The sequence below is a fragment of the Stegastes partitus genome, unplaced genomic scaffold, assembly GCF_000690725.1.
Source record: "Stegastes partitus isolate 25-593 unplaced genomic scaffold, Stegastes_partitus-1.0.2 Scaffold1791, whole genome shotgun sequence".
In the NCBI taxonomy this organism is placed as follows: Eukaryota; Metazoa; Chordata; class Actinopteri; family Pomacentridae; genus Stegastes; species Stegastes partitus.
In genome coordinates, this window is record NW_007579522.1 from 118,071 (window position 1) to 130,178 (window position 12,108).

The following is a 12,108-nucleotide window of genomic DNA, read 5'->3' on the forward strand; positions in this document are numbered from 1 at the left end:
TATCATGTCTTGTAACCATATAAAAGATTCTGAAACTAAAGCCAACCCAGAAGTGCCTTAAACCTGCACTCTTTCTAACAGCCACCTGGGGGCGACTTCTGTGGTTGCAAAAAAGACATCTCAAGTCTGTAAGAGAACAATCCTGTTTCTCACTTGATTTGTTACCTCAGCGAACATTTTCGGAACGAGTTTATGGTCTCAATTGCAAATGTGAAGTCTCCTTCTCTACCGCGTGATATTTATTTTATAAATCAAGTTCCCATTTAGAGTGAAATTGACAACGCTATGCTTTGTGGCTTAACATATCGGCCCACGGAGTGTCCTCGAGTTCTCAGGCAGATCCGCCCTTCACTTGTTTCACCTGGTTCCAAAAGACCAAGATGGCGACTTCCAAGCTTGAGACTAGTACCCCATGAACCAGTGACTGAATCATGGCTGCAATGTCCTTTTTTAAGCATATACTTTGTTGGGCTTTTGCCTTTATTTTAGAGCAGTAGAGATAGACAGGAAAGGGGGAAGAAGAATGGGGAGAGACCTGCAGCAAAGGGTCATGAGCAGGAGTCAAACCCATGACCGCTGCATCGGGGAACTAAAGCCCCTGTTGATGGGTCGCCCGCTCAACAAGGTGAGCTATAGGGGTCCATTTTTTATTTACAGTAAATGATTATAATCGACTGTTGCTTGTTGTGACGGGTTGGTGTTCCCTCAGCTGTGGCCGTCAGAGATTGGTGTGTACCATTGGATTTAGGTAGATAACTTCATTACTGCTGCAGATGTGGGATGACTATAGCTGTAGGAACGAGTGTGCTTTGGTTGTTACTGTTATGGCTGCAACACATTGATGTTTAATGACGATAACACTGACGACATGCAGTCATTGTGGTTCTATAACGATGGTTGGGCTGGCTGAGCATTGTATTGAAATCACTGTATTCCTGGATATCTACAGAGTTTTGATAGCAAAGAAGCACCAAAGGGTCAAACAGGACATATCCGTAGCTCCTTAGATTTAACCCAAGAAGCAGCAAGTCTGACCAAAAACCATACATCCAGCCACAGCTTCACCAATCACAGGCAAGCAAAGCGACTCGGAGAGATCAGCCTTTTAAAATGAATTAATAAGCACTAAATGCATCTGGTAAAGAGTCATCAGCCCTTCCTGTAGTATCTGCAGAACTGGCACTGGACCAACACACCAACTGTATATGGATCAGAAGGAATGTAAAGCCTACTGCGAGGTAACGCAAAAGCAGTCCTCAAATAATGTGTTTGCCGTGACCTTTCAGGGATTCCACAGAATACGCCTCGACCTCATGAAAAACATACTTGTAAGAATCAAGAGTGTACCATAATTTATGTGTACAAAACGCATCTCTTCTCACACGACCATGTCCTACATTATGAGCCATGCAACAATTCTGTCTCAGGGGAAACTGACCTTTGATCTGTAAATATTGCTTCCCGGCCTTTAGTTTGTTGTTCCTTTTGTGTACATAAAGCGGTCAAGGCAATCCAACACTTGCAATGTAAAAAAAAATATATACGACTTACGGTCCAGGCTTTTATGTTATACAATGAAGAAGGTCAAGGGAAGGGAATTAATGTGTTTACTGCAGCGAAGTGATGTAGAAGTTTAACTGTAAATGAATCTTTCGCTCCCTTGATTGTCCTCTTTAGACGTACACTCGAAGCTCTGCTTTGATGTGAAGCATACACCTGCTGCAGTCTGCGTTTAATTCTGCAGCTCCCCGAGTTAATGAGTCACAAAATGTGCTTTACATTAGCCCTGTGTAGCGGTTTCATTCAAAATGGGCTGCGTTATTAATGGACCTTTTCAACCATGTGTTTATGTTTCGGGGTTTAAAGGATGGAATGGCAAAGTAAGGGCAAAGACACTGGGATGTTCATTATACTTACCCCGCTATGTTCATGACATTATTGAATGTAAATGTTTCACAGACTGTGCTTGCAAGGGACGAGTTTTGATGTATGGAAGGCCGTTAATGACAAAACTGTTGAGTGACCGCAATTTTAGAGAACATTTGATCAGCAACCTTCCATTGTCACAAACAATTTTGAAGAAACATAAAGTGTTTCTGAAATGTTTTTCTTTTCTTCTTAGTTTTTTTTTTTTTTTTCTTTGTGGTCTGAAAAAAAGTTGACTTTAACGAATAATACCCTTTAGGTGCCCAGATTTCTCAAAAACTGCTCCTGTGTCTTCAAAGCCGTACAGTGTGTTTGGCTGTTTGTGTTCCTTTCATGTTAAGTTCAACTGGAGACAGAGCCACCTGTTAGAAATTACCTGAGCTGTCAATAGCTGGGTTTGAAGCCAACTTTTTTTAAAAGCTGTTATATATAAAAGAAAACCTCGAATTAGCCTTGTTTCCATTAACTTCTTTGGAGCAAATCGTCTGGGCCGTCATCAGAGAGTCGCGGTATATGTTACGCATGATTGTAATGAACAGCGTAGAAGAAGCCCAGTACTGGTTGTTCGCCACCTTCTAAAAAAAACACACAAAGAAGAAGAAGAAAAAAGCTAAAAATTGTCAGGAATGATTTGCAGTTGAGGAGAGTACGCTATTCAGTGTCACCGGGTTTTGGCCACAAGACAACAAAATGGAACGTGTTTATCGTTGATGTGAGTTAAACGTTCACTGTGTTAGAATTTAATCAGATAAGGTGTTTGCATCTTCCATGAAGCACATTTACTGTTTTTAAAGAAAATCCACCTCAAGCAAGGGTAAACTGAGAATGTTTTTTTCAGAATTGTGCTGTCACCGTTAACTTTTCCTCATGTGCGACATCGAAATGTGCTTTCAAAGTAATTCATGGAAACACAGCTGTTGTAATTGTAACCCTTAAAATACTACAAACAGACTTTAAAACAGGGTTTTACTCAAAATTTCACTCATATATCTGTCCAAGCGTCGTGTTTATCAGCTTGATTTAAGTATTTTATATTATTTTGTCATAGTTAGGCTTCCATACCCAACAAATTGGGTCGTCTAAATTAGACGACACCAACCGTGATTGGCTGAAAACATCCAACTGGGAACAAAGATCAAAATAATTGTTTATTTTTTAACAAAACCATTAGTAAATTAGCCTTTTAGCTCGGCTTTGATGGGTCACTTTTTAGCCAAAAGTGTTGTTCGTAAGCTTCAGCCATCAGAATGTAGTGGGGGGACGAAGTAGAGGAAAAACCTGAAGCCCTTGACCCCTACAGTGACTAGATCTGGAGGTCATTTGTCTTCTTAGAGTGAAGAGTCACTGTAGATTACTGAAAAGATGTTCTACGTGATCATCTTTATCCTATGATGGAACATTTCTATCCTCATGGTAATGGCCATGCCCCCTTCCATAGGGAACAAGGGATCCCTGAGTGGTTTGATGAACAAGATATAAATTATATACTAAGGCTTTCATCAGATCCCATCAGCCGGAGATGTTGGACTGATGTGTTAGACAGCGCCCTCCACCAGCATCATTAAAACACCAAATGAGGAACAATAGTTCCTCCAGCAGAGATCCAGAGACTTGGAGAGTCAAAGTCAAGGTGCGAAGGTGACGTTCTGGTGCCACATGGTCTTCCAACACCTTTACGCTGGTTTTTCCTTTAATTTGTCTCCCATCTGCATGTATTTGCCGTGCTGGTTGACCCGCAGTGGTAAAGGAGTCACAAGGATTTATGTCCTTTGTTGTCTGAGAACACAAGTCTGCTAGACCATTCAACACATCCACGTGCTTTTGTTATGACAAGGTTTGGTGTGTCTGAGTTCGCCAAGACAGAGCCGGTGAACATATTCTTAGCAAAACATCCTTTCAGTATTTACACAAGAGAAAAAGTGGAATTGTGGGTATTATTTGAGATAATAAAAGGTGCGGTGCTACCACTCGGTACTGTCTGGGTGTTAGATGTTGAAACGCGCAAGATGAAAAGGAAAATAGTTTTTTTGACCCTAAAAAAGTTCTGCCATGTCAATGTTCTGAGTTCACCACATTTCGTCGCCTTCTACCTCCATGGTAGCGGGGCAGACCACCCACTCAAATCTAAGACTTGGCTCTGTTATTTTTGAACCTACTCTAATTGAACATCATCGCTTTGAGTAAAGACGTCTGGCGATCTCGGAGCTTTAGCATATGGAATAATGTATTGGGTTCGACCGTTATATAACTATAAATCAGATATGTGTGAAATGTGATAAACTACTACAGGCAAGGGTTGCTCCGACTGATATTTTCTCAAGAGCAAAAAGAAATATAGCGGATGGTATCGTTTGGATTCCGTGGAAAAGCCCTTCATTTTTCTTTAATTGCACCGCATACCAAAGGATTAGTTCCTTAGCAGGTTTAGCGTCCCGATTTTGGTCTTCAGTGTCACATTTTTTGCTGATTTCCTATGTTGTAAATTCAATATTATGCTTTTCAATTTTCCTATTATTTTGTGAGTAGTTCTTTTTTTTTTATTCAACTTTAACGCAACAGCTCTTATTTGGGTATTGTGACAGGTATGTTCAGTCAGAAATTATTTTTACAACAATGCCACCGATTTCCATAAAAAAAAAACCTGAGGATGTTTTGTTAAAACTGCGTTAAGCAACTTTTCAAACCTTTAACAGAGCAACAAGTCAAGTCAAGTTAGCAGGTAATTATAAATCTATTTATACAGTACTTAATCTGGCATGCATACATACTCTTTTGAGTTTTTGGAAAGTACACTGGGCTCCCCTCACTGCCTTCTTGTCTACTGCAGCTCTGTGCCGTGCTACAGGTAGACCAGTCGATCCTCAGCAGTACGAGCATCCGTTTCACATAACAGGAAGTCACCAGTGTTGAAATTCAAAACATTGCTTAGTGGAGCTTTACAAGGTTTTGTCGATGCACAGCTCATCTTGAGGTCTGCACAACCATCTTTTTTTTTACATATACTTTACTAATCGGAATATAAATGAATGAAATGCAATATGTTTGCGTTCATACCAGACTGACATCGAGGTCGTGTGAATACTTTAAAAAAAATAGCAGGTCCGGCTTGCTATGGCTGTAAAGAGGTTTTCAAACTCCTGTAAAACATTATTTTTTTGTCTGAAATAAATATTTATTATGTGTTTCAAATACAAACAGAATCATTATTTTTGTCTATGTAACAAGAAAAGAAAAAAAGGAGGACACAAAACAAATCATACAAGCATCAGTAGTTGTGAAAGACTACTGGAATGGAGTTGGAGCGAACCAGTGCAGTAAATCATTGTTAAGGCTTTGTTTTTGTCTACTTACCATAGATGGGAGGGGCTGAACATATATGACAAAATAATGAGTTCCAGAAAGTAGAAGTCATTCACAGAACAGACAGTCAAGGATAATTTTTATGTCTACAGTATGTATGATATGCTAAAGCCGTGCTGATTTACCAAACCTCACGGTTATAGAATATATAGAACATTCTTCTGTACGTTTGAGGAGAAAAATTACTACAACAATAAATGGCTTGACAGTTTCTTGCAAAGGAATATGAGCAGGTCGTGTGGTGCACGTCTGATTCGAAGGAAAGTAAGAATTTGAATATATAGATTTTAGATTACTGGGAAAATATTGTGCAATAGTTTCTTGTAACTGATGTGCTGTCTGTGTGCATGTAAATAATATTTAAAGAGCAGTTGTGGTACTTCTCAAAATGGGTCACTGTTCTGGTTATATAATTGCTTCATACTGTATGTACAGTATTTCAACAGAGGTAAACACAGATATTACTACCAAGTCCTGCAGCAAGACTAGATGAAGAGCCAGAGTGTTGATTAAAAATTGTTGTTGATTCGCTTTGGGAGGCTGTTTAGCTGGAGTTTCAATTTCCTGAATCTCTGCACCAAAGGTAGCAACCGCGCTTTGCAAGATCCCCTGTCAGACTGGCCACTGTTACAAGCACACAGCTATTTACAGCTATTTAGGGAAGTCCGTTCAGCTCATCAGAGCCCCAGAGAACCGGGCCTCTCCGTGTTCCACGTGGTGAGGTGGACACACAGAAGGGGCAGCAAGAGCGTGGCAATGATGGAAGGTGCTATTAGCATGATGAGAGTAGAGAGCGAGGGGTCGTGGACCTGTCCACACAGCGAAAAGTACGTCCGGTGAACCTCCAAGAAGACCTCGTCCACCAGAAACCTTTGACCCTTACACCAGGACGCGTTGGCCCAGCGGTCCACGCACCACTTCAGTTCGTTGTAGATGCTGCAGAGGAAGAGAGGAAGGCAGAAGAGAAAATAAAAAATCACTCAGCAGGCCCAAGAATGTGATGGAGAACACTGTGAGGCGTTGGGAGTTCAAATGAAGCTGTAGGCTGAGAGTCAGATCCAACTGATTTACTGTGTAAAGCACATTTAAACCTACGCAGCTCTTCAAAGTCTTTTACAGTGTTTCCCGTTTACACACACCGTTGGCAGCATCAACATGCCACTGGAAGTGAAATAGGGTTCAGAGTCTTGTCCAAGAACACAGTGTAGGACAGTGAACATCATTCCTACATGTAGGTTTCAGTTGTGTTACAGGTGCACGGCAATACATGTACAGACTCGATAATCTGACCCTGAACAATCCGAAAAACTTGCTGTCTGACAGGTTTTTAGGAAAAACGAACAGAATCCATGAAAACTGGCCTTCACATACCAACAGCCTTGGATTCTGACTTAATCATAACACTTTATGTCACAAATAGGGATAACGGTGTATTATCTGACTGAACAATCTGACAGATTGGCTACATTCACACTGCAGGACTTAATGCTCAATTCAGATCTTTTTGTGAAATCCGAAGTTTTGCGAGTTCGTTCACGTTTCCAGTTAAATGCGACTTGTATGTGATCTGTTGTGTGAACTTCATACGACCCAAAAGTGTCCCGCATGTGCAGAAGAGGACACGACGACGTCACACGCAGCGAGCGTGCTCAGTGTTTACAGAAGTAAACATGGATGGTAATGGTGGAGCATATCTGCCACTCCCCCACCGCTGCCACTGATGGTGAAAACAGAAGTGTGACCGCTAACTAAACCGGCATCAGCAGCCAAGTTCTGCCTGTGCGCTCCAGCCACTTCCACCCCATCGGAGTGCTCCCCCAGGATGGGATTGGGTGGAACATGCACAATCGCACTGGTCAATTAGGTGTGAAATCCATAGTGTAGTGTTTCTTACAATACACTAGTTATTATAACAACTAAAACCAATGAATAATAACAAATGACCCTTCAAGCATTAAGACCTGCTTGTATCTTGACCTCCGTCTTGACAATCGAACAGCTTTGCTATCCGACATAAAGAAGGTTTTACATTTAGTGTCGGATTATTGAGTCACGACTGTACAATACAAATATTTCACATTCATGTAGAAGTGCAGCTCACAGCATCGTCACACAGTAGTGATGTTAAGCTGGACTACAATACAGTAAATGCACATATTGTATTGAGAAGCATGTTTCAGGTCTCTGCAACTTGACCTTCATTTAATGGAGAAGTGAATGGAAGGCTGCATCTTGAAGCATTTAAAAGTAGCCTATTGGCTTCTCATAGTGGGTTCTGTATTGAGCACCCTGGGGCGTCTTAAGAACAGGCCAAAGGTGCCACAAGACTAGTTTATTTTAGGTTGTGGGTTTTAATAGACAGTTTCAAAGATTTCTTCACTCATAGGTTTTCTAAAGCTCAGTGTGATGACTCCAGCCAGACTCCTTCTAATTCCCAGATAATCCAAAAATGAGAAAAAAGGTGGAGCCTTGGACATGGACTGTCCTGTGACAGCACCTATCTGTCACTCAAAGCAGCCATGCCCTTAAGTCTGCATATATCAAGCCTTCATACAGTTTAATTGGGCGAGTTATATAAAAAATGTACCTCTGCACTATTGTCACGTATGGCGAGATATGCTGTGGAGACCACAGCTGTTCTTGGTACTGGACTGTATATTAGTTTATTTCTGCTGTAAAAATGGGCAATTTACCTCAGAAGTCTACAGGGATTGACTCGCTCTGGAACCAGCCTCAAGTGGCCATTTGAAGAACTGCATTGACTTCGAGCTCCAGAGGTTCCCACTTGTGTTTATTACCACCAATATTCACTACATTTTTTTTAAATTTTATTTTTGTTTCCAAAAATATTCAAATTAAGCAAAAAGTCATGTTTATGTAATGTATGATGTGACATGCAACAATTAGAATATATAGTTTTAATGCTATCACAGTAGAACATGTAATTATTTATCACTAAAAACAGAGTGTTAAAGAAAATCCTGGCAGCCTTTATTATATCTCAGCGCTCAACAAAGTCAGAAGTAACTGAACCTGAACCAACCAAAAGAATGAAACAGTGAAGTCTAACAGTGTTTCCTGTGAGAAACACCATGCAGGTGCCCCGGTTCTTTAAAAAAAAGTGTGCTGAACTAAGACAATGTGATCACTAATGTTTTGTTTCTATCATTTATAATTACCTGACTTTTAAAAAGGTTGGCACTGCCTCTAAAGCTGCAACTTTAATGTTCAAAATCATTTTTTTTGAGATACTGTAGAGTGGCATCAGCCAAAACCATCCAGCCTGAGTGACTCCAAGCTTTTTACAAATGGAGAAATCAGCCGCTGATGTTTAAGAGGCAGCTTGTGTTTCATGCTTAAGTATTAAATTGTCATGTCCTCGGGATGGAGGAGTTACCGTCGCCTCAGCACACCAGCATAAATCACACAACCAGTTGTCACTGCACTATTTTAGTGTGGAAAACATCCACTGAGATTCAATTGAGCCTGACAGCTGGAAGCCTGATCAACAAGCCGGGCTCCTCGTGATGATGGACGCTCCACCCTAACACACTATTTGAGCTGTACGGGACCTCAGCCCCAAACCATGTTAACTGTAAAATATGGATTATTACAGCCATAATTAAAGTCTACTGCAGTCCACTGTAGGTAGCGTGGCAAAAAAGTCTCCACAAACAACTGCTGTCTGGAAACATGAGCCCAGGAGCAACAGTCTAGCACGTTTTCATTAAAATATGACTAATTAGCTGAAACTTTGACCAGCACCGAGTGTAGCCAGGAGACAGGAAAGTATCTGACTTTCCCATGACTAAAGGTTATATATCTTTACTGAAAAGGCAATAAAAAAGTGTGTAATGTTCCACTTATCCAGCCTTCCTGTGTTTTCACTCACTGTGAGCTCACATGCATGCCGAGGCTCAAACAGCAGCCGTTAACACACACTCATGGATGCATTAATGTTTGATTCATCACCCGCTACTCATTCAAGTCTTGTACCTCATGTGATCTACTCGTCCCCTCCAATGGACTTAATTTGCATCTATATAGACACACACAAAGGGGAAAATAATAACTGAACTTTACCGTTTTACAGTCGGCCATGGGCAGTTGTCCTGGTAACCGCTTGTCTCCATGCTCTTGTTGAAGGCTGACATGCAGTTCTCAACATTACTATCAAACTTGTTCTGGTCACAAGCTGGAACGACAAACTTCTGAGCCATCCCTAGAGAGAGTGACACTGCACAGCATAAGAGAGTTAGACCAGATTCAAGCCAAGCAAACAAGAGCATCGTTCATCTCCAGTCGATCTGCTGTCAATAACTGACACACCTTCCATCAGACACTATGTCAGTGTTTCAGGTTTATAATATGTACAGAAGTGATTAGAAAGCTGTAATCGTGTTTCACATTACAAGACCACAGACACTGTACAGCCCAGCAGAAGACCCCTAACTGATTTAATCATGTCCCCACTAAGTGGCTAAAGTGGAAAGGGAAACAATGACATGTCAAGACTGGCATCTGCAACATCTCCATCCAGATCATACATATGTTCCCCATCGCACGAATATTAGTTTGGTTTAAAAATGGTGCAAAAAAAAGGCCAATTAAAGTGTCTTGTTTTGTCCACAACCAAAGATATTTGACTTTCTGACACAGAGGAGAGAAGGAATCACAAAATAATCTCATTTAAAGATGAAATCTGCCTTTTTTTTTCTTGATTTAAACCAATTTCTTAACAACTTATTAAATAATTGTCGCAGTTCTAATCATGATTGAAATAACAAGTCAACACCGTGGCTGAGCATTTCTAACTTAAAGCTGCAGTGTTCTGATTGCAGTGAGGAGGGAGGCAGGGACTTGTGGTGTAGAGTTACAGCTAATCCTTTTTTGTTTTTAAGGCAGGAAGGAATTAATTTAATAGAACTAAAACTTAGTTACACACAGATGAGCTTTTAGGGAATAAGTGGACAACTGAATGGAGGGTTTGAGGCTTTAAATCGCAATGAAGACACTCAAATCTTTACATCTACACAAACTTATTCTCGTGATACATTTTGCTTTGTCTTGGATGATTATTATTTAAAGTCCAGTCGATTTTTTTTTATAACTTGCAGTGACTGTGTATCTGACTGTATCTAAATACCAGCTTACCTGTCCAGGTGAAGGTGAGCAGGTGGGCAGTCAACACCATCTATTTGAAAAGAACAAAAACATGGCATTAAAACAAATGAAATGCTTTTATTAATGTGTCACAGACAGTTTTTTTTCTCCCTTCTGTATCAGTCATTTCAGACCAGCTGTTACAACAAGAATGCACATTAAGCGATGGACTGATTTTACATGCATTCTCCACCATGAGAGTTTTCACTGATGGACTGGTGGCTGTGCGACGGCCAGACGAGCGTTCTGCTTCCTCTGTACAAAACCTAATTCTCCACAATGTTTGTTGTCTCAGTCCCTGATATCGGTCATGTCCAGGCTGACACTTTGTCCAGCTGGAAAATCCACTGATTTTCTCTGCTTCCTCCCTCCCAACACTTTAATGTGGAAGGCAGGGCTATAATTAAAATGCATGACGAATCACATGATCTCTGTACCCCAAGTTTGTTTGAGTAGAGGAGGTTCACAAGAGCGAGATAAAAAAAAAAAAGACCCCTGTTTCTTACTAGTAGTAGATTTGCTCGTCTTCAAATACAACAAGTTCTGTGTCTTCCAGGGATTTTTTTCCATTTTTTACGTCAAGTCCAGCCACATACTTTCAAAAAAACCCAAAACAATAAATGTGTATGAAACAGTCATGGTGTCCATCTGCTTCCTGGACATTCCCGAAAACTAATGAATTTATCTCGTGGGAGGCAGACACTGAAAACAGATGTTACCAGGGAATGCAGTGAGAGGAGTCATTTTCTTTTCTTAGCAATTTTCGCAATCTGAGCACATGTAACGTCTGTGCTGGTGTGAAACCAATATATCACCACTGATGTAAATTATCTCAAGTTAACATCCAGCTAGTTTGAAGCACTTCGCAACCATCCATCCAGCTTGCACCAACAACAGGCATCAATCATGTAAGCCACATTTAAAGTTCTAAAGCCCCAAAACAAAGATAAAACATTCTCTGAGCACATACCTCACGTCTCATGTTGCCCTCACTCGTATAGATTCCTGCTGAAGATGCTTCCAGTTGTGTACCATCCGACCATTAGATGCACAACTGGTCGAACAGAAGCGGCCGTGGTGATATGGTCCAGTTTCTTATCAGTGCAACTCGGAGCTAATTGGATTGTGCAACAGCAATGGACAGGCTGCTTCCTTTCCCAGACTGAGCCTGGCTGTTCCCATGCTGCCCAAAGGCATGTTCCACTCACAGCCCCCAAGAGACGCTTGAACTGAAAGCCTCAGTGTCAACAAGCCGGCCCCCGGTGGTATCCCATAAATACATTTAAAGTCAGTGTTTATGTTTTGTGGAGAATTTTTATTCCCATTCAGGGTCAGAGGTGTTGGGTTCCGAGGGAGGAGGAGGAGGAGTGTTGGAGATTAGCGGATGGACTATATTGCAGGGTCAGCAGATGCACAAACAGAAACATCCACAATCAGTTTCCAACTCACCTGAGCCTCACGTTTGACGACGGTGAGAGGAAACCTGCGCTTTTGATGCTTTCACTGAAGTGTGTTTAACCTGCAGTGGAGAAAACGGTTTTATTTACAGCACTTCTTAGGGACCTGTCTTGCATTTATACTCACCCTAAACCTATGAGGTGAGAAATGTTGATGCAGCTGAAGTGACACTATTAGGGACACAGGAGCATCCATAACAAC

At 41.1% G+C, this 12,108-nt stretch overlaps 1 protein-coding gene across 1 annotated transcript; it reads right to left on the reverse strand.

Annotated features, from left to right (window-relative positions):
• Nucleotides 1-4,912: 4,912 nt before the first annotated feature.
• On the reverse strand, nucleotides 4,913-11,597 carry LOC103372619 (receptor activity-modifying protein 1). The gene is made up of 4 exons (XM_008302303.1): nucleotides 11,420-11,597; nucleotides 10,441-10,480; nucleotides 9,370-9,523; nucleotides 4,913-6,222 (listed from the first exon to the last, which is right to left on the reverse strand). The coding sequence occupies exons 1-4, from the start codon at nucleotides 11,429-11,431 to the stop codon at nucleotides 5,964-5,966; spliced, it is 465 nt and encodes a 154-aa protein (XP_008300525.1). The 5' UTR covers nucleotides 11,432-11,597; the 3' UTR covers nucleotides 4,913-5,963.
• Nucleotides 11,598-12,108: the final 511 nt, after the last annotated feature.